Raw genomic sequence first — 23,124 nt, forward strand, 5'->3', positions numbered from 1 at the left:
CCTCCCTTCATCCGTGTACTTTAGCTTTGGTATTGGTATCCCATAAGTAATGGATGACCCGTGGACTGAACACACTTAACAAGAGAAAACATAATTTATGCTTACCTGATAAATTTATTTCTCTTGTAGTGTGTTCAGTCCACGGCCCGCCCTGTCTTTTTGAGGCAGGTTCTAAATTCTAAATTATAACTCCAGTCACCACTGCACCCTATAGTTTCTCCTTTCTCGTCTTGTTTCGGTCGAATGACTGGATATGACATGTGAGGGGAGGAGCTATATAGCAGCTCTGCTTGGGTGATCCTCTTGCAACTTCCTGTTGGGAAGGAGAATATATCCCATAAGTAATGGATGACCCGTGGACTGAACACACTACAAGAGAAATAAATTTATCAGGTAAGCATAAATTATGTTTTTAAACAATATTCCAATTTAGTTCTATTATCTAATTTGCTTCATTCTTTAGATATTCTTTGTTGAATAAATAGCAATGCACATGGGTGAGCCAATAACACGAGGCATCTATGTGCAGCCACCAATCAGCAGCTACTGAGCCTATCTAGATATGCTTTTCATTAAAGGATATCAAGAGAATTAAGCAAATTAGATAACAGAAGTACATTAGAAAGCTGTTTAAAATTGCATGCTCTTTCTAAATCATGAAAGAAAAAATTTGGAATTCATGTCCCTTTAACAAGGTTATAGCTATCTGGAGGTATAGATATATGCATCTGCCATGCAGAGCTCATCTCTTCCCTATAGTCCTTATTTTATCCTGAACAGATTTTAATATAAGAAAATACTCCCCTGGTATAATATTCTGGCTTCAATTATAGTAGTCGCAGTTACACTAATTACTGACATACTTTTCATAGAATGGCCTTTTTGCATGCTGGTTATATTCTCAGACCAGCTATTTCTATTGCTGATGTAGCTGCTGATTCTACTTACTGGTTATCTAGTCTTTCAGAGCAGTTTTCTAATAACCCTGTTAGTGCAAATCTATTGGGGTTGCTTCAGAGTCCTAATAATTTTATTTGTGATGCTGTGTTTGATATTAAGAAGATTAAGGTCAAAAGCATGTCATTAACAATTCTTGCCAGGAGGGCCTTGTGGCTTAAATCCTGGTCTGCTGATATGGGCCTCTAGTTATGAAAGTCTGGCGGACCTGATCCGACAGTGCGGATCAGGTCCGCCAGACCTCACTGAATGCGGCGAGCAATCCGCTCGCCGTATTCATCATTGCCCAGCAGCTCACAAGAGCTGCTGGTGCAACACCGCACCCTGCAGACTCACGGCCAATAGGCCGCCAGCAGGGGGGTGTCAATCAACTCGATCGTACTTGATCGGGTTGTATTGTGGCGATGTCTGTCCGCCTGCTCAGAGCAGGCGGACAAGTTATGGAGCAGCGGTCTTTGTGACCGCTGCTTCATAACTGCTGTTTCTGGCGAGCCTGATGACTCGCCAGAAACACGGGGCATCAAGCTCCATTCGGAGCTTGATACATATGCCCCATGGTGTCTAAATTTAGATTATTGTCTCTTTCATTTCAGAGAAATGTTATTTGGTTCAGATATAGATTCTATTATTTAAACGAATACTGGAGGTAAAGGGGCTTTTCTTAATCAAGATAGAAAGTCTAAAGATAAATCCAAAGCTTCTAATCATTTTCGTTCCTTTCATCAGATGTTCTGGAAGTGGGCAGATTAAGCCTCTTTCAGGAGGCTTAGTTTTAATCTGTTCCAGATCCCTGGGTTCAGAATATTGTTTCTCAGTGATATCGAATAGGATTCATTACAAGGCCTCCCAGAGGAAGTTTTTTTCTGTCCAATGTTCCAAGGAATCCTGTAACATCTAAAGCTTTTCTTCATTCTGTCTCAGATCTGGACGATATGGGCATGATTGTTCCAGATCCTTTGCAGTAACAGGGGATGGGATTTTATTCAAATCTTTTCATTGTTCCAAAGAAGGAAGGCACTTTCAGACCAGTTGTGGGTCTAAAGGCTCTGAACAAATTTGTAAGGATTCTATCTTTCAGAATGGAAACTATCAGGACTATTCTGCTTTTGGTTCAGCTAAGTCAGTTTATGTTCACAATAGATTCAAATGATGCTTACCATCATGTTCCACTTCACAGAGAGCATTTCCAGTTTATGAGGTTTTCTTTTCTGGACTAGAATTTTCAGTTTGTTGCTCTACCATTTGGTCTGGCTACAGCTCCAAGAATATTTACAAAGTTTGCCCTTTTGTCTGTGATCAGAACTCAGGGTGTTGCAGTGTTTCCTTACCTGAATGATATCTTGGTTCAAGCTCCGTCTTTTTCTTTAGCAGAATCTCACACCAACCAACTCTTATTGTTTCTTCAAAACCATGTTTGGAGGATCAGTTCTTTGATTCCTCAGACAAAGGTATCTTTCTTGGGTTTCCAAATAGACTCAGTATGAATGAGACTTGCTCTAACAGAGCAGAGACGGTTAAGATTGGTGTCAGCTTGTCTAAACCTTCAGTCCCTCTCATTTCCTTCAGTGGCTCTGTGTATGGAGGACCTCTTCAACTTTGTATGCTGTCTCAATGGTACAGGGATTAAACTATATTTTTGGATCCCAGTACAAGTCAGTCTCTAACTTGGTGGCAGGATCATCAGTGTATTATTCAGGGGACTTTTTTTGCTCTTCCTACCTTGACTGTGATCACTACAGATGCAAGTCTTTCAGGTTGGGGATCTGTTTGGGGTCTCTGAAAGCACAGGGGGTTAGGTATCCTTGGGAGGTGAGGTTACCAATCAATGTTCTAGAACTCTGTGCAATTTGCAGGCCCTTTCAAGTTTGGCCTCTGTTGAAAATGGAGTTTCATCTCTGTTTTCAGACAATGTCACAGCAGTAGCTGATATCAACCATCAGGGGGGAACTTGTAGTTACCCGGCAATGATGGAGTTGTCTCGGATTCTGTCCTGGGCAGAAGCCAATTCTTGTCTTGTTTTTGCAATTCACATATAGGTTTCTCTGATTCTGTGATTGAAACCCTGGTTCAGGATTTTGAAAACCTGTTAATAGGAAGATCTATCACAAGGTCTGGAAGACCTTTATTTCTTGGTGTATAAATCATGTTTTTTCATGGCATTCTTTCAGGATTCCTAGGTTTCTGCATTTTCTGCAGTTTTTGCAGAATGGTCTAGATAAGGGGCTATCTGTCAGTTCTCTGAAAAGGCTGATTTCAGCTTTTTCAGTTTTGTTCCATAGAAAGATTGCTAATTTTCCTGATGTTCATTGTGTTGTTCAGGCTTTGGTTTGTATTAAATCTGTTATCAAGTCTATCTCTCCTCCATAGAATCTTAACCTAGTGTTAAGGGTTTTTTCAGACTCCTCCATTTGAACCTATGCATAAATTAGACATTAAACTACTTTTTTGGAAAATGTTGTTTCTTTTGGCTATATCTTCTGCTAGAAGAGATTCTGAATTGTCTTTTCTTTCTTGTGAGCCTCCTTATCTGATTTTTTATCAGGATAAGGCTGTTTTACGGACATCATTAATATTTTGTAGAAGGCCTCTGATATTTATTTAGCCTCTTGGTTAAAACTTTTGATTCCCCAAGCTTATTTGGAGGCAGGTCAGCCTCCACCGCAGCGGATTACTTCATTTGCCACTTCTTGGGCTTTTAAGAATGAGACTTCAGTTGGTCAAATTTGCAATGCAGCTACTTGGTCTTCTTTGTAATCTTTTACTAAATTCTACCATTTTGATGTTTTTGCTGCTCCTAAAGCAGCCTTTGGTAGAAAGGTTCTTTAGGTAGTTGTCTCAGTTTGATAACTTTGTCTGTTTACGTATTTTAAGTTCATTAAAAAAAAAAATAGAAAATAAACATTTTTGGGATTGTGGATTTATTTTCTCAGTGAAAAAAAAAATGTTTTTAAATCAATCCCTTTATGTTATTACTCATGGACTTCATAGCTTGGGTATTAGTTCCCATGAGTAATGGATCCTGAACTCTCACCACCTGTATGAAAGAAAACATAATTTATGCTTATCTGGTAAATGTATTTCTTTCATGGCGGTGAGAATCCTCGAGTCCCCACCCTATGTTTTCTAGGGTTCATTTATTTTTGTCACATCTTTTTTCCCTGCTTCTTTTTTAGCTCTTATTCCTTTTTTTACCTTACTTGCTTGTTTATACGTTAGACTCAGGTATGTGTGAGGTGGGAGAGGTTTTATAGAGCTCTTGGGGTTTGGGCATCTTTGCCTCCTCCTAGTGGTAGAGAAGAATAATTCCCTTTAGTAATGGATCGTTGGCACACCACAATGAAATAAATAAATTTATCAGGTCAGCATAAATTATGTTATTTCACATTCCAATGTTCGTCACATAGAAGAATATGTTCTATTTATTCATAAATACATATTACTATATCTGATTTTATTTTATTTGCTAAAATGTATATTAACACACACATATATATATATATATATATATATATATATATATATATATATATATATATATATATATATATATATATATATATATATATATATATATATATATATATATATATATATATATATATATATATATAAGCAAAAGAAGAGTGCATTTGTGACCCGGTATCTGGAGTGCTTGTCTTTTCTACATTATATATATATATATATATATATATATATATATATATATATATATATATAAAAGATGATTATATATAAGTATACATATATAAATATATATATGAATGAATATATATATATATATATATATATATATATATATATATATATATATATATATATATATATATATATATATAAATACACAACAGCGAAAATGAACGATATGATACTGGGGATCTCTCTAGGGTTTGAGGAGAATGCAAATGTGTCTGTGAATTTTTCAGCTTGTATGTCATCTGTCATGAGATAATTTGTATATAATTTTGGCAATGTTGGTGCTATTTCTGTCTGTACAAATTTATATACTCAATAGGCAGCCCATGCTGGCTGCCTATTGGTGCGTTCATGCTATCTGCTTGTTCTTGGGTCACCTTTGGTAGCTGTTCTTTTCCTGAGAATGCAGACTGTCTCGTCTCATCTACCCCCAGATAATAATCCCTAAATCCTTCTGCTATCTCTGCAGTAGTAAGTTTCCTCTCTTCTTCTACATTTGGATATGTATGTTTTGGGTGAATAGATTTTAACTACATAGTTTACCAGTTTTATTTCCACTTGACATGCCTTGGAGGCATTCCGTTATATATCTTGCTTATCTCTGCTTTCTTCAGCATAATTATTCCATTGGTCTCACAAGGTCGCTTTGAACAACTGATTGTGCACAAAAAAGCAGGGGGACCTCCAAATTTTGGTGTGGTTTCTATCTTGGTCTGTCTCTAAGTTCCACCAAATTGGTTCATGGTTCAAGACTACAATGCTCGATATTTCCTGCACAAAAAAGCAGGGGGACCTCCAAATTTTGGTGTGGTTTCTATCTTGGTCTGTCTCTAAGTTCCACCAAATTTGTTCATGGTTCAAGACTACAATGCTCGATATTTCCTTGGTTGTTATGGAGTTATTTGTCATGGAAGAAATCAAGAAATAATCAATCCTGGATAAAGTGTAGTGTGTCTTTAACACACACGTGTAAAGTTAGTCTTAGTCGCCAGACATCAATTAAATTCAGGGTTTGCCAAAGAGCCTGTATGATTTTTGAGACTGTATTAGAAATCCTGCTGTCTTCTCTTTTACCTGTGTGTATTGCTTTGTCTTGGAACCTATCTAGAGGTACATGTTCTCTATGTTAAAACCCCCACTAAGTATCATGTGAGCATCTGCTAACATTATTAATATATATTGAAAATAATATCAAAACATTCTTTTTTTATTTTTTGGGCCATAAATGTTGCAGATGCAGAATGGGACTTTGTGCAACCTAAGTCCTAGAATGATGAAGCAGCCTTCACTATCTACTACCTTTTTAAAAAAAGCACAGCTACCCTTCATTTTCCCCTGTGTCCAGTGTATGGACTATTTCTCCAAACCAACCCTTTTCAAAAAGAGTTTTCCCTTTTAGTGAGATGCGTTTCCAGCAGGAGAGCCACATCTGCCCTTCAGGCATCTAAATATTATAGTTCTCTTGGCCATGGAGGTTATACTTCCCACATTCCAAGAGACCACCTTTATATGTGGGCCTCAAAACACCATATTGTGCATATTGCGGTTAGTGTAAATTTGGTGTACATTTGACTATAAGATATCAATATCATTACATAACATAAGATTAGATCATGTACAATACCCTACAGTGCGTTTTTGCAATAGTGGGATAGTGCATGAGTTGTAAGAGTTATTGCAGTATCGGAGTGGGGTTCCTTCTAGCTTGGGAGACACCATCTCTTTAATTGGCCTAAGGGCTGGAAGTGGTAACTACTATTCTCGACACTGTTTCAGAACAAAAGGGTATATGGCAAGATCTTTGTGGTGGCCGGTAATGTTCTTGTGTAGGAAGGGGTACATAAGGCATATGAGGGACTGTCAGGATGGCAATGGGAGGGGGCACCCCATAAGATTAGTCCCTCTTTTCCTTAATGTTAGGAGCTTCTGATAAAATTAAACAATGTCCTCTGTTTCTATATCTGCTACACTTGCAAGCTCCCAGACAGTAATGGCTTTGGTTTGCACAGGAAAACCTTTAATGAGCCCCACAGGCTGAGTAATATGTTGCATCCCCCCTCCCCCCACTGGTCATTTACCCAGCTGCTTGTGCTGCGTCTTACTTTTTACCACTATTGATTTCCAAAACTCCAAGGATGCCTTAATAAATATAGAGTGAATCAAGTCTCTATATGAGGTGCGCAAAGTTCATAAGGGCGTTGAGTAAGTGGATGTTCCCAGAATCTTCCGGAGAAGCAGGCAGCACTCTTGGAAAGTGAAGGTGGATGCCTGTGAATCAGAGAGAAAGAAAGAGGCGCCTCATGGGACAGTATCGTAACAACCAGATAAGGCAAACAATGAGACAGCCCGTGATGGGATATACTCACAAGGATAGCGGCATATGAGGATGCCTAGTAGAGCGGGACGGGACTTTAGGTCGCCCGACAGACAAACACAACAGTGCGTGGAGACGTCAGGTCACGGGGCCCGTTCAGCCAATCAACGGCCACAGAGAATCAGCATCGGACGTCAAAGCTGTTCCAGGAGTAGCCAATGCCAGGCTTCACGTATAGACCGGCAGGTCAGCAGACCAATCAGGATGATGGATCAGGATAATGAAGAGCAAGAAGTGGTATGGATAAAAACTCGTATTTATTGAGTTATTTAAAAACAAATGGCAAACAGCAACGCGTTTCTCGACCTACGGGTCGTTTCATCAGGCTGATAATGCCTATCTCACAACTTGCTCTACTTATAGTATTTGAAAACCTATCAAATGCTGACCTCACTCACACACCCCTATAGGGAGTCAATCAGAGAGCCAAACAAAGATTGGTTCATGGCCATTCACATTCGTCCAATAGGTAAGGTGTGTGTGTGACGTGAGCCACATCGGCATTTAAATATAATTAAAATTTAAAATTGGTAACAATTCATCTTAACATTGTATAATACTAAAACATATACATATGACAACTCAAATAAAAGTAATAAAATATATGCACAATTGATCACGATATTAAACAACTTCATTGATCCTGGATGCAACAACTTGGGGTAAAAGTAACACCCTACATGTTTATATAAAAGCGTCAGTGCAACCAGGAACAAAAGAATTGCATGAGTTCATAGGAACGGGCATTCCTATGCAATAAATGTCCTTTCTGACCAGACATATGTCATAGTCTCACAGATAAGACAGACCAATACATCCCAACATACAAACATATATATTATAAAAAGCATACATATTATATAAAAACAGGTCAAGGATCTCAGACGTGACATGAGTCACCACCAAACCAATACTAATTGAAAAGATATAGTAACAATATAGTACATTATAAAATATATATAGTAAGTAGGGATGTATATCCTGTATAGCGCAGTACTATGATCAAGGCTCATATAATAAGGGAGACTTGATATAGCCCTTCTTAACATATATATATCCCAAATGCAGGTGTATAGCCAGAACAGAGGGACTTATAAGATTAACCCAATATTGATGATAACATAATAATACACACATGACCTGTCAATTACAGTCCCATGGACCAAGGCTCATTAATAGAGAGGGAGACCTATAAGAGCCAGTCACTGGAAGGCGGCTAAATCAACACATAGATTCAGGCCGTCAGGGTGCATGCTCTTCAGTACATGAATCCAGTAGGTCTCCCTCTGCCTGAGTCTAAAAAAACGATTATATAAATGAGACTTAGGTATATGTTCGATGGGGTTGATAGAAAAACATTTAAGGTCACCATTATGAGCTTTGTTACAGTGTCTGGAGACACTGTGAAGTCTATAGTTATTTTTCATATTTCGTTGGTGCTCAGCCCACCTAGTGCTAAGACGCCTACAGGTGCGCCCCACGTACTGCATACCACAAATGCATGTCAACAAATAAACAACATAATTAGATGCACAGGACACATGCCCGATTATAGTGTATGATTTTTTGGTGACGCTAGATTTAATAGTTTTTTGTTTATTGTCCACAAATGTGCACATCTTGCATCTATTAGACCTACATTTAAAAGAACCTGATGGTAGTTGGCATACTGATAGATGGTTACGTGTAAGTGGTATCTTGTGTTTTACCACTTTACTAGGAGCCAGCAGTGTTTTTAAGGTGGGAGCCCTTCTATAGACTACTCTTGGTTTATTGTCTAACTGTTTTCCTAAAATGGGATCTTTCATCAGAATCTCCCAATGTTTGTAAATAATCTGTTTTATTAGATGATGGTTGGAATTGTACTGAGTTATGAATAGGGGACATTTATTAATACCCTCAACCTTCTCTGCTTGGGTGGTAGAAGTAGAGAAATATTTCTCTCTATCATCAAGTTTGGCCCTATTGTACCCATTATTAATGATATGTGTTGGGTAGTTTTTCTCAATGAAACGTTCTCGTAAAATGAGACTCTGAGACTCATAGTCAGATATAGAGCTGCAATTGCGGCGGACTCTTTTAAATTGCCCGTACGGCACATTTTGTTTCCATTGATGGTAGTGGCAACTCTTAAAGTCCAAAAAGCTGTTGCAGTCAACCGTTTTAAAAAAGGTGGTACTAGTTACCCTCCCATCAGTGAAACAAAGATTTAAATCTAGGTACACAATAGATTTATCATTGATGACACTCGTGAAGCTTATGCCTCTATTGTTAGAGTTTAGATGGTCTATAAATAGATTAGCGGAGGATTGATCCCCCCTCCAAATGAATATGAGGTCATCTATAAATCTGCCATAGAATACCAGGTTCGCCCCAAAGCCCGATTCATAAATAAAATGTTGTTCGAAGTAACCCATAAATAGGTTAGCGTAGCTCGGGGCGAACCTGGTACCCATGGCAGTACCTCTTGTCTGTAAGAAGAACTCATCCTGGAACACGAAATAGTTGTGCTCCAGGATGAAAGTGATCAAGTCCAATATAAAGACTCTTTGGTTCTCAGGAAGGTACATATCATGTTCTAGGTAGTGGGATACTGCTAACAGCCCTCTCTATTAATGAGCCTTGGTCCATGGGACTGTAATTGACAGGTCATGTGTGTATTATTATGTTATCATCAATATTGGGTTAATCTTATAAGTCCCTCTGTTCTGGCTATACACCTGCATTTGGGATATATATATGTTAAGAAGGGCTATATCAAGTCTCCCTTATTATATGCGCCTTGATCATAGTACTGCGCTATACAGGATATACATCCCTACTTACTATATATATTTTATAATGTACTATATTGTTACTATATCTTTTCAATTAGTATTGGTTTGGTGGTGACTCATGTCACGTCTGAGATCCTTGACCTGTTTTTATATAATATGTATGCTTTTTATAATATATATGTTTGTATGTTAGGATGTATTGGTCTGTCTTATCTGTGAGACTATGACATATGTCTGGTCAGAAAGGACATTTATTGCATAGGAATGCCCGTTCATATGAACTCATGCTATTCTTTTGTTCCTGGTTGCACTGACGCTTTCATATAAACATGTAGGGTGTTACTTTTACCCCAAGTTGTTGCATCCAGGATCAATGAAGTTGTTTAATATCGTGATCAATTGTGCATATATTTTATCACTTTTATTTGAGTTGTCATATGTATATGTTTTAGTATTATACAATGTTAAGATGAATTGTTACCAATTTTAAATTTTAAATATATTTAAATGCCGATGTGGCTCACGTCACACACACACCTTACCTATTGGACGAATGTGAATGGCCATGAACCAATCTTTGTTTGGCTCTCTGATTGGCTCCCTATAGGGGTGTGTGAGTGAGGTCAGCATTTGATAGGTTTTCAAATACTGTAAGTAGAGCAAGTTGTGAGATAGGCATTATCAGCCTGATGAAACGACCCGTAGGTCGAGAAACGCGTTGCTGTTTGCCATTTGTTTTTAAATAACTCAATAAATACGAGTTTTTATCCATACCACTTCTTGCTCTTCATTATCCTGATCCATCATCCTGATTGGTCTGCTGACCTGCCGGTCTATAAGTGAAGCCTGGCATTGGCTACTCCTGGAACAGCTTTGACGTCCGATGCTGATTCTCTGTGGCCGTTGATTGGCTGAACGGGCCCCGTGACCTGACGTCTCCACGCACTGTTGTGTTTGTCTGTCGGGCGACCTAAAGTCCCGTCCCGCTCTACTAGGCATCCTCATATGCCGTTATCCTTGTGAGTATATCCCATCACGGGCTGTCTCATTGTTTGCCTTATCTGGTTGTTACGATACTGTCCCATGAGGCGCCTCTTTCTTTCTCTCTGATTCACAAGGATGCCTTAAGCCTCTTTAGGAGGTTCAGTGGTGTCCGCTAGTTTTCAGTAGTTTCTGAGCCCATGTGATATGTCTGACCTTAGGAAGAGAGTGTGCGACTCTACCTGTACTGATCCTCTGCTTCTCCGACTGCTTTACCAACTTCACTGGAGCTCTAACCATGTGACAGAATCCCATCCTCTGCTGCATGATTCAGGTATGTTTTACTCAAGAATATCTTGTGCTCTACCTTCTAAGTCAAAATGGCACCTGGTTTCTCGTGCTCTTTACTATATGCTTGTATCCTTCAGTGGTGTAGGGGAATATTTATCTCTCATCACGGCTCTGCTTCAGCAGCTGATGTCACTGTACCAAGGTCTCCAAGCCACAAAGTGACCAAAGTAAGCGGCTTTTTAATTTTTATTTTATTTTTTAAACCTTGTTTTCTGTTTTTGCAAGATTTTCATCTAAAATCAAGAAAACACTGCTGGAAATTAATATACATAAAAACAAATGGGTTCTCAACTTATCTCATGTTCCTTAATGCAACTTATCTCCTGTTCCTATATTGCATTTTAACAGTTATCTTACTGTAAACTGCAAAACCACTAAATTATGAGGTATAAAATATTGGCAATTGTTCCAAACTTCACTAGAGAACGAGGTTTGTCTTTGCTTAATATCTATTACAGTAAGATATGGTGACATTAGTTTTTAAATACTCAAAATCACGTCTTTTCAAAACACGATTTTTGTGAAATCTGTTTTCTGTAAAAACCCCAACAAAAGATCTTAGTCACTAACAAAAATGGAATGTCAAAACTGTTAAATCGCAATCACAAATGATTGCTGATATAAAGAAACTACAAATATGAATTAAAAAAACAACATTTTATGAGCCTTCTTACTAAACACCATTTCCACTATTGGAGTCCACAAGAACATTCTTAACCTATGGGAATTACTCTACCCGGCCATTAGGAGGACGCAAAGACACCCCAAACAAAGTTATAAATGTCTCTCCCACTTCTCTTAACCTCTCAGTAGGTCTTTGCCTTGTTTCATTAAGGTAGGCAGAGGGAGGTGTTCTTTAAAGAAGAATGAAGTTTATCAAGGATTGTCTTTCTTTTAGAGCTGGGGATAATATAATCATATAAATCTGAATAGATTATTGGTGTATATATATATATATATATATATATATATACTGACTGACACTGGGTGTCCCAGTGGTTAGTCTCACACTAAATTACAGACTTATCATAGGTAAGATTTTCCCCTCTCTCATGGCAACTTGTTTAATAGAGAGGTGGCATAAAGTTGTGTCCCTGTGACTACACTAGATGCTCTGTACACATTCTGACTTTAAGGCAGATAGTGACATGCCATAAACAGTCTGGTCTACTGGACATCCAGCCTTTTCTGTATATGCGGCTGAGAGGGGAGCGCTTTATTAATAAAAAATGTATTGAAGGTTGAAGAATAGAACATACAGGTATCAAATATAAGCAAGAACAAGATATTTTACAGGCAGTGTGAACTATGATAATCAGTTGACATACATGCAAAGAATTACCGAACATACATCCGGTACAAAGAAAAATGAATCCTAACGGTCTAACCAACTATCCAAGCAGTACCTGTGAGCAGAAACAAAAAATATCAATCTCAAACCTTCCTTTTCCCACCTCCTTAGGGCAGTTGAGGTCACTTGTGGATCCCCAAGATTGTAACAATCAGTAATAGGAGGGGCTCATGAATATAGGGCCACTTTTGGGCCATAGAACATAATAGTTAGAAAAATAGCATAGACTAACAGGCTAGATAAAGGCGCACATAAGAGAGATATTGCCAAATATGATTGTGCATTGTTGCAATGACATATATGCACAGTTCCAAAGTTAGAAACAGACCTAATTTTCCCTTAATGTGGTTATCATAGTTATCCCCTATTTATAGATTAGCCAGTATATTGTATATAAATCCCCTAATTATGGTCAGTGGTAACTCTTGGACCATCCCAAGTAAAAAATGAATAATAATGGGGTTAATTAGGGAAAATGGCATAAAGGTTTAATAGTAGTAGCAATAATGTCAAGAAGGGCTATTTGGCATTTGTGGTTGTAGCTTAGCGGCAGTCAAATATAACTGATAGTAGGTCACAAACCACCCCTTACGAGAGGAGGTCACTATTGGTCTTTGCAGACCACAGGGAGCACCCTAGACAGTTACTAGCCCAACTTGTTCTATTAAGGTATGTAAACAAAGCCATAGGTGGCTTAGTTATGGAGGAAAGACAGGTACCTGCTTTTATAATCCTTAGCTGCACAAGAAGGATAGCTGCTGATATTATACCTGACTAGTTATATATAGAGAGAGACATTGCCTTGGCTATTAATTGACTCTTATTGGTTTACGGCAGACAGGGCAGAATTTTCAGTTGTGTAGATGGGGTAAGCTGTAGCATTATACCTAGATAGTAGGATATATGGATATGCAAGACATTCTGTGTAGTACAATGCTGCTTAATAAAACTGAAAGTCACATATTATTTAGGTCACCTATAGCATATACTACAGTAATACAAATAACAAATAACACATAGAATTCCCTATTATTGTCTCCTAAAAGACTGTGATAAAATAAAACGATGAGGGGATGGTACATGCTACTCCTGATTTATCATTGTACATACACATATTGGGCTAGGGGATATTTCAAAGGGGAGTATCTGTCATAAAGCTGAATAGTCACACAGACAGAGAGTGAATTATCAGACTAGTATCCCAGTCAGGCCCTCTGTATATTTAGACATTTACCCCACTCCAGTCCGAAAGCGTGTATTGGCTTCTGCATGGGGGATAGGGCCGGACCAGATGGAGCCAGTGAAGGAGAGCATTCCAGCTTTCGTAAGTGCCCTCAAAACAGTACCTGCGATCCTAGGGGCATAGAACTTTGACAGGGACAGTTTGTAATGGCTCTCTGTGCGGGCTCCTAGGTTGTAAGTGGATGCAGAAGTATTCTGTGGCTCCAGAGAGGCAGCATTCAAAAATTCTGCTTGCCCAGAAATAACATGGGCGACACAGTTCCCTCAAGTGTACCTCAAGTGTCCTGGAGTGGCGGTCGGCGGGGCCTCCATTCCGCTGGTTCCAGCCTCCAGCTCAGGGTTAATCTCACATGGATCCGCAGTGCAGGCCATTTGTGCACCTTCCCCCTTGGTGCTGCTAGGTACTACGCACGGGAGCCTTTCTATCTCGCTCTGGCTCCGGGCCTCACAAGCCACTTCCATGCTGTTGTTAGTGATCTCTGAGGTAAGTGAGAGGTCCTGGGATTCCTGAGAGCCGCCACTACCTTGTGGTCCCTCTGTGGGGTTAATATCAGAGTTCCATGTGGAGGGTTGTGATGCGCTTCTTAATGTTTTGGAGAATGAGTTTAGGTGAAAGTCAAGCAAGGCTTTGAACTCCGCTAAAGTCCAATCCATCTTCTCGGCAGTAAGCTTGGACGTATAGGCAGTGAATGTGTCTATGTTAAGTGAAAGCGTGATAGCAGCGCACAAATGGCACTGTGCATCGACTGAGGCCCGTAGGCGCACAGAAGGGGGGTTTAGGTGAGGCCGCAACCTCTAAAGAAGTTCCAGAATATTGGGCTAACAGTAATCCCAGGAATCTTGGTATATTTCGGAAGAGCAATTTCATCCGAGTCAGGTTCTATATATCTCAGGTTTAGATGTCAACATAAACTTGTGATAATGTAGAAATAAACCTGGAACACTGGAGAAGCACTCAATATCACGACCTATCATGGCCACTGCCCGGAAGTCCTCCGAGGTGATTGCTTTAGGCATGCTGGCATACAGGACAAAGGACGTTTATCTGTTCTAATTTAAGGACCATATAACACCCAGACCTATTTCACGTATGGGTGTTTGTAATGTGGCTGCACCAGACCTCGTTACCGGTCTTCCGGTTACTTAACTATATCGTGCAGGCCCTTGTTTTTGCACTTCATTTGCCCTGCTTTGTCCTTTTTTTGCTTTTCCAGTTTTCTCCTCTACTTTGCCATATGTATGACTGAGGGATTCTGGGAGAGTGGGATGTATTAAAACTCTGGTATGTAGGGGTGTTTTGCCTCTTCTTAGTGGACTTGAGTGTAATCCCCCGTTTGTCTCACATTCTTATGAAAGTAATATATTTTAAGATTTTATTTGGGTTTGGAGAATGTATTGTTATGGAAGATAGTTCCAGACATGCATAAGAGAAGTTAAAGTTTTCATACAAAAAAAATATTAAGTTTAAACTTTGTCCTATTTATGTATTTAATATTTATGGTTTATTTTATGGTCTAAAAAAAATTACATTTACAAAATGTACACCAAGTAGTGTGCCTACAACTATTTTACCAGTAAGTTTAAAAAAAATTTTTTATATGGACCTGCAGGCAGAAAAAGGTACGATGAAATGGTAATGTGCATTCAATGGCTGGTTTGTGATAAATACTCACAGATGGAATATGTTTGTTTCTAAGCTTCTTTGTTTTATGATAAATGCTGTCAGATATATGTATTAAGGTGTTTGTCATCTATAAAAATACTGTTCAGCTGTAGGTTTTTCTTCCTCTGAATCATAATGGTTTGCATATCATAAATTTTATATGTTTCCTTAGGCTCTTCAAAAACAGCTGGAAAACGTAACGCAAGAGGAGATGTCTTTACTTAGCAAAAACAAAGACATGGAGAATGAACTTGCAGCTGTTCGGGAACGTCTACAGCAGCAGGCCACAGAACTTGTACTTAAAGCAAGTAGGTTTATACAGTCATTGTCAATAAGGAGTGCAATTTTAAAGTAAGTTCACACTGTATTGAATACGTTTACTTCTAATATCGCAGGCACACTTTACCGAACATGTTTACTTTTAATAAAATGTTTAGAACCGTGTGACTATGATATTAGAAGTAAACCTGTTCAGTATAGTGTGAACTTACAAAAAAGCGGTCTTCTTTTCAAAACATGATTTACATAGTGCAGTTTAAAAAAAACATACTATTGTAAATCAAAAAAACTTGCGGCTACTGTCTACAGCGGGATATTAATATCCTGTACACAAAATCTTGTTCCCAAAAACAAAAAAAAAACAGTATTATATAGTTATATATTTTACAGTGTTTTATATATATATATATATATATATATATATATATATATATATATATATATATATATATATATATATATATATATAAATATATATATATAGGCCAAAAGTTCAAAGGGAATATGCACTCTCACCACCATCCAACATCTGCCATGGTGCTCTGCAGGAATAACAGTAAAGTAGATGAATGGAAGCACTCACTGGACTTCAGCAATTTGTGAACCAAAAAATGTATTTATTTGTGATGTTTCGGGACCTTATACGTCCCTTCCTCTGACAACCAGAAGCTACATACAAACAGACTAATAAAAGCCTGTAAAACCCTCCCCTACTGAGGCCACCAATCCCTGGAGACCGTGTATAAACATATCAAGGTCTGTACCATCAGTCAGACCAAATATTGAAATGTCATTATAGTGCAAACATGTTAAAACATAACTGAATATTACCATATAGAATAAATACTGTGTACAGGAGTAATTAGTGAAATAATCCAATGTATAATACCATTGTGAGTGTAAGTGTAAGGAGGAATCCCACCTGTAATCACAAAACCAAATCATACCACCCCCGGTTTAGTTCTCACTGCCGGATGGAACAATCCACAAAACACCCTCCGGGGTTGTGTGATCCACCTCCGTGGGCGTGAACCTCGTCATCTCAAAACAACATATCATACACGGAATCTGCTCACCTTAAATAATGATAATTCTGTCCTAGAGTCACCAATAACCGCAACATTACTATCAGTAAGCTTATAAGCATATCACTCTGGTCTGGTTTTCAACAATGCTGTCAGTTTCCGAACGTCCGGAGCAAAGCCACTCCCCCTGATGTGCCATAGGGTGAAACCCGGCACTCCTACACACTGATAGGCTGCGAGGAGTTAAATCATCCCACTATCAACAAATCTATATCAAATAAGAATCCACAGTAGAACATAACATCCACCATATGCCAAACTCTTATATATCAGCCTAACATCCAATAACCCACAACTCGTTTATTAATAAAGTATCAGTAAAGGCAATTACTATATGTCATCCTAGACTACAAAGTGAAATATTGCACCCATCATATGGCAATCGCTTAAATAGCAGCCTAACACCTGATCCGCAAATGTGGCATCACCAACGCCTCATCCAAATCTCAAATACCTATGTGTATGCTAGAAACAACAGTGGAGCATAACCCCCGTCATCTTGGCACTCGCTAGTAAGTCAGACTAGTAGCTCACAATGCACATACAGTGTAAGGCATAATACAGGGACACACCCACCAATACATTATAGGTCCAGCTACGGCACACCCCCTCCATCTGTCAAGCATAGCAAACCCGTCCGATGCAAGGCGTATTGTTAGACCACCCCCATCAGGCACAATGTAAATATAGCTATGGCACACCTCCATTATCCGTCGGAATATACTGAAGTCCAACTGACTGTTATATACAGAGAAACATCTCAACGACCCATAGAGGATGTCAATCAGTACTACTATAACCTATAGTTGCACCTAGAATATCAAAGCACGCAGAGGGACAATGTCACCCTATCCAAAAATTATGAGTCAATCCAATCGTACCCAAAAACTCAATAATCAACCCTAAAAAATGTGAAGATCTAAAATCTAAAGATATAAATAAACACTAAAAAACATAAACTCTAAGAAAAACAAGGAGGGGGCCCTCGTTCTACCAACGAACTCACCAAACCACTATCAAAGTATACCATCAGTACCTGTATAATAAAAATGAAAAATTAATCTGTACAAGTCCAAAACAACAACCAAGGTATGAACCCTAACCCTAAGGGTCTTAGAGCAGGCCAAAACCTATCCACAAATTCCCCAAACCGCTAAGCCAAATATATCAAAAGGCAACCAACGTCACCCCGTCAATCATGAATAGTGACCCACTGGGCATACACCCCATACCAAACTGTAAATAGTCAAAAGTAATTAATATTCAATATTTATAAAATTAGAACATAAATGATAAAAATATCACCATACTCATACTCCTAATCGCAACATCAATCATTAATCTCGGGAAAAATATGATGGGATATCACTCTATGGAGGTGCGCTAGGTCAAACACAGTCAAATATCCAAACGATGATCAGAAATAGGAGGCTGCTCTCCCAAAATAATGAAAACAGGCAAACAGTCCTAAAGCAGGAAAAAAGAGGGCCAATAGGGTGATAACGTAGATGTAAGAACAATAGCTGAGGACAAAATAGATATACTCACAAACGAAGCGGCACTAGTACGTGCCAAGAACAGCAAACCGGGATCTGTCAGTCGCCCGGCAGACCACACACGGCAATGAACGCCAAACAGTCACGTGGATCCTCGACCAATCAGAGGTGAATTAGCGTCCACACCTTTCCCCCGGAGGATTTGTCCGCCAATCGGTCGTGTACCACGGCTCACACCTTCCTCCCAAAGTCCCATTCAGCAGGAACAAATTAAAAGGGATATGTGAATAAGGTACAAGCCAACAGTGTCCAAACGAAACAGGAACTGGAGCGTTAGGTAACCAAATGATTAGGAGATGGACTCCAAAGGGGTACAATTAAAACAATGTATTAAAAGTTTAAAAGAAACCAGCAACGCGTTTCTTGGCTGCACAGAGCCGTTTCATCAGGCTGTGATAATACTTTAAACCAACCTGCTGTATAAGTACCCCTACTAGCCAATAGAATCACAGATTTTCCTAACACTCCCCTAGTCGACATGATGTCATAAAACGTCCTAACAATTACAAATATACATGTAAATGTAAATATACAAAAGGTTTATCTTAATGCCGCTTATGGCTATTCAAAATAATAAAGCATATATAATAAGACTGATAATTTTACAAGACCAATTAGTCAGCATATTATATGGGCTAATTCTAAAAACGCACAATTTAATTGTGCCTAATTTAAGACAACTGTTACTGTACATATAAGCTAACATATACAAATAAAAGTAAAATGAGATGGCATGCGTTCTTGTGAGATGACCTCTCATCAAGCTTATCTTTGGAAATTCGAGGAGTTCACAATTCCATTAAAAGATAAGAGCACATGATCCCATTGTGTAATTTTGTAGGTTTTTGAGTGAACATGAAGTTGTTCTTTGCTTTGGTGTTGGCTTATCCTCTCTACATCTGTTTAATGTCCCTTTAATATTCCTATGAGTGATATCTCATATTTCTATTTCTCCATAGATTAATTTAGTGTATCTAAGTATTGATGTTGAATTAGTGATATACAGGACCAATTGTTTTTAGCTTGGGGCCCATAGTGGTCTCATTTTACTTTTATTTGTATATGTTAGCTTATATGTACTATATTTTCACTAACTCACTGGTTAAGTAAGTATGGGATCCTCCTTTTTCACTACCTGATCCGTGTTACCCTCTGGTTTATAGTAGGAATATTCTAACGGGGCATGTACTCCATTATGATATATGTTAAGAGACACATTAATAGTATGGTTATTAGCCTAATCTTGGCAGGTGACCTGGAGTCTTTTGCGCGAATATCATTGAGTTGGCTGGATTTGATATTTGAGATTGATGATTGATGTTGCGGTTAGGAGTATGAGTCTGGTGATATTTTTATGATTTATGTTCAAATTTTATAAATATTGAATATTAATTACTTTTGACTATTTACAGTTTGGTATGGGGTGTATGCCCAGTGGGTCACTATTCATGATTGACGGGATGACGTTGGTTGCCCTCTGATATATTTGGCTTATCCGTTTGGGGCATTTGTGGATAGGTTTTGGCCTGCTCTAAGACCCTTAGGGTTAGGGTACATACCTTGGTTGTTGTTTTGGACTTGCACAGATTAATTTTTAATTGTTATTATACAGGTACTGATGGTATACTTTGATAGTGGTTTGGTGAGTTCGTTGGTAGAACGAGGGCCCCCTCCTTGTTTTTCTTAGAGTTTATGTTTTTTAGTGTTTATTTATATCTTTAGATTTTAGATCTTCACATTTTTTAGGGTTGATTATTGAGTTTTTGGGTACGATTGGATTGACTCATAATTTTTGGATAGGGTGACATTGTCCCGCTGCGTGCTTTGATATTCTAGGTGCAACCATAGGTTATAGTAGTACTGATTGACATCCTCTATGGGTCATTGAGATGATTCTCTGTATATAACATTCAGTTGGACTTCAGTTTATTCCGACGGATAATGGAGGTGTGCCATAGCTATATTTACATTGTGCCTGATGGGGGTGGTCTAACTATACGCCTTGCATCTGACGGGTTTGCTATGCTTGACAGATGGAGGGGGGGTGCCGAAGCTGGACCTATAATGTATTGGTGGGCGTGTCCCTGTATTATGCCTTACACTGTATGTGCGTTGTGAGCTACTAGTCTGACTTACTAGCGAGTGCCAAGATGGCGGGGGTTATGCTCCACTGTTGTTTCTAGCATGACACATAGGTATTTGAGATTTGGATGAGGCGTTGGTGATGCCACATTTGCGGATCAGGTGTTAGGCTGCTATTTAAGCGATTACCATATGATGGGTGCAATATTTCACTTTGTAGTCTAGGATGACATATAGTGATTGCCTTTAGTGATAGTTTATTAATAAACGAGTTGTGGGTTATTGGCTTTTAGGCTGATATAAAAGAGTTTGGCATATGGTGGATGTTATGTTCTACTGTGGATTCTTATTTGACATAGATTTGTTGATAGTGGGATGATTTGACTCCTCGCAGCCTATCGGTGTGTAGGAGTGCCGGGTTTCACCCTATGGCACATCAGGGGGAGTGGCTTTGCTCCGGACGTTCGGAAACTGACAGCATTGTTGAAAATCGGACCAGAGTGATATGCTTATAAGCTTACTGATAGTAATGTTGCGGTTATTGGTGACTCTAGGACAGAATTATCATTATTTAAGGTGAGCAGATTCCGTGTATGATATGTTGTTTTGAGATGACGAGGTTGACTCCCACAGAGGTGGATCACACAACCCCGGAGGGTGTTTTGTGGATTGTTCTATCCGGCAGTGAGGACTAAACCCGTGGTGGTCTGATTTGGTTTTGTGATTACAGGTGGGATTCCTCCTTACACTTACTCTCACAATGGTATTACACTTTGGATTATTTCACTAATTACTCCTGTACACAGTATTTATTCTATATGGTAATATTCAGTTATGTTTTAACATGTTTGCACTATAATGACATTTCGATATTTGGTCTGACTGATGGTACAGACCTTTATATGTTTGCACACAGTCTCCAGGGATTGGTGGCGTCAGTAGTTGAGGGTTTTACAGGTCTTTATTAGTCTGTTGTATGTAGCTTCTGGTTGTCAGAGGAAGGGACGTTTAAGGTCCCGAAACGTCACAAATAAATACATTTTTTGGTTCACAAATTGCTGAAGTCCAGTGAGTGCTTCCATGAATCTACTTTACTATATATATATATATATATATATATATATATATATATATATATATATATATATATAACACTATGGCCCAGATGTTGAGCACTTGTGATAGAGCAGGGTGTGCTATCAATATTGCAGTCTCAATAAGAATAGCGCACAACTGGTATTACAAGAATGTTAGTGTTGCTTACATTTTTAAAACACCTTATACTTTCCAAGGATAGTGCAGCTGCTCTAAACATCGCTCAAATTACAAATTGTGAGTTATGTGTTACGCTCCAGCTAAATATGTTAGTTCTACTGGAGACCTGAAGTAAAGTGTTAGTTAGAATAAAACTATAACCAAACAAATGTAAACATATTGAAATAAATACATATGTACTCGCACATACCCATATATACATGCACAAACATATATATATTAGGGATGCACCGAAATTTCAGGTGCAGAAACGGTACAGTCGGAAAAAAACATATTTCATATTTCGGTTTTCATTTTTTTGTATTCTTTTTTCTTCTTAAACGGGAAGAGTCCACAGCTGCATTCATTACTTTTAGGAAATAAGAACCTGGCAACCAGGAGGAGGCAAAGACACCCCAGCGTGTCAGTGTCAGAAGTTAAAGATAGTCTCTTATGGAGGGTAGTACTCTTCGGAATGGGACTGGAGTTTTAAGCAATCCTGTCAGCCTCTCAGTGAGAGCATGGATGAAAGTTAGAGTCCGGAGATGCAGGGAGTGTCATCTCTGCAAAACCATCCCGACTCATGTTAACAGCTCCTTGGCAATCAGTGTTCACAAGTTTCGCTGCCTGTCTCTATTCTCTCAAGTCCATGTCAGAAGTGATGCTACTATCTGTCACACTTGAAGAGCCGGGTTCCTGTTCTACAGCGTAGATGGCTTCATTTTATTTCAATATGGGAATGTAATGTTAACGAAAGAAGTCAGGGTCACAGTGGGACTCCTTTTATCTTATGGAATCGAGGGTTAATATCTCCTACGGGGGGTTAGTGAACAGGGGGGACTTTAATCATGTTTGTTATGTGATTCTGTCTGCTAAATGTGTAGTGATACTTGGGCTCAGAGCTTTTCGGAACATAGCGGCCTTTCTTTAGATTGCGCGGTCCTTTTGGACCGGCACACCTTTTTGCTAAAGCTTACACAGTGCACCTTGTGACCGGTGGTGGTCACGTTGTTTTTCCATTTCCGTTCTTTGACCGAGTGATGATGGAGCAAGTCTGTTTGCTGGTAGTCTGGTTCACAGAAGGTGGTGAGTGCCCCAGCCATTGGGGGTGTAAGGTGCCGCTTAGCTTTTGTCCATATTCGCATTCTCCAAAATTATATTTGCAATCTCCAAGTTATGGAGGATTCTGATTTTTTAGAGACAGACATTTCCGACTCGGAGTATACGTCTTGTGAGGAGTATTAAATGGCCCGGCTTATCCATGCCCATCAGTTATGTTATGATTGCCATACTAAAGTACTCTCTTCCCCTGATTCAGGGAGTGTGTTGAGCCATCCGCCCCTGAGGATTCCGGGTCCAGTGAGGCGTGTGCCCCAGAACATTCTTTTGCTAAGCAAGCAGGTGTCCCTAGAGCCGTTACTCCTCCAGAAGGTGGCTTATTTCCTCCAGAGGTTACGTCACGGTTCTGCATGGCCATAT

At 38.9% G+C, this 23,124-nt stretch overlaps 1 protein-coding gene across 1 annotated transcript in view; it reads left to right on the forward strand.

Annotated features, from left to right (window-relative positions):
* Window positions 1-23,124, forward strand: part of FAM184A (family with sequence similarity 184 member A) — a 573,060-nt gene that overhangs the window by 231,715 nt on the left and 318,221 nt on the right. The window contains exon 3 of the mRNA XM_053710789.1: window positions 15,562-15,697. Coding sequence (XP_053566764.1) covers window positions 15,562-15,697 — 136 coding nt within the window. The remainder of the gene's footprint in view (window positions 1-15,561; window positions 15,698-23,124) is intronic.

Source organism: Bombina bombina, chromosome 4, assembly GCF_027579735.1.
Source record: "Bombina bombina isolate aBomBom1 chromosome 4, aBomBom1.pri, whole genome shotgun sequence".
Taxonomy (NCBI): Eukaryota; Metazoa; Chordata; class Amphibia; order Anura; family Bombinatoridae; genus Bombina; species Bombina bombina.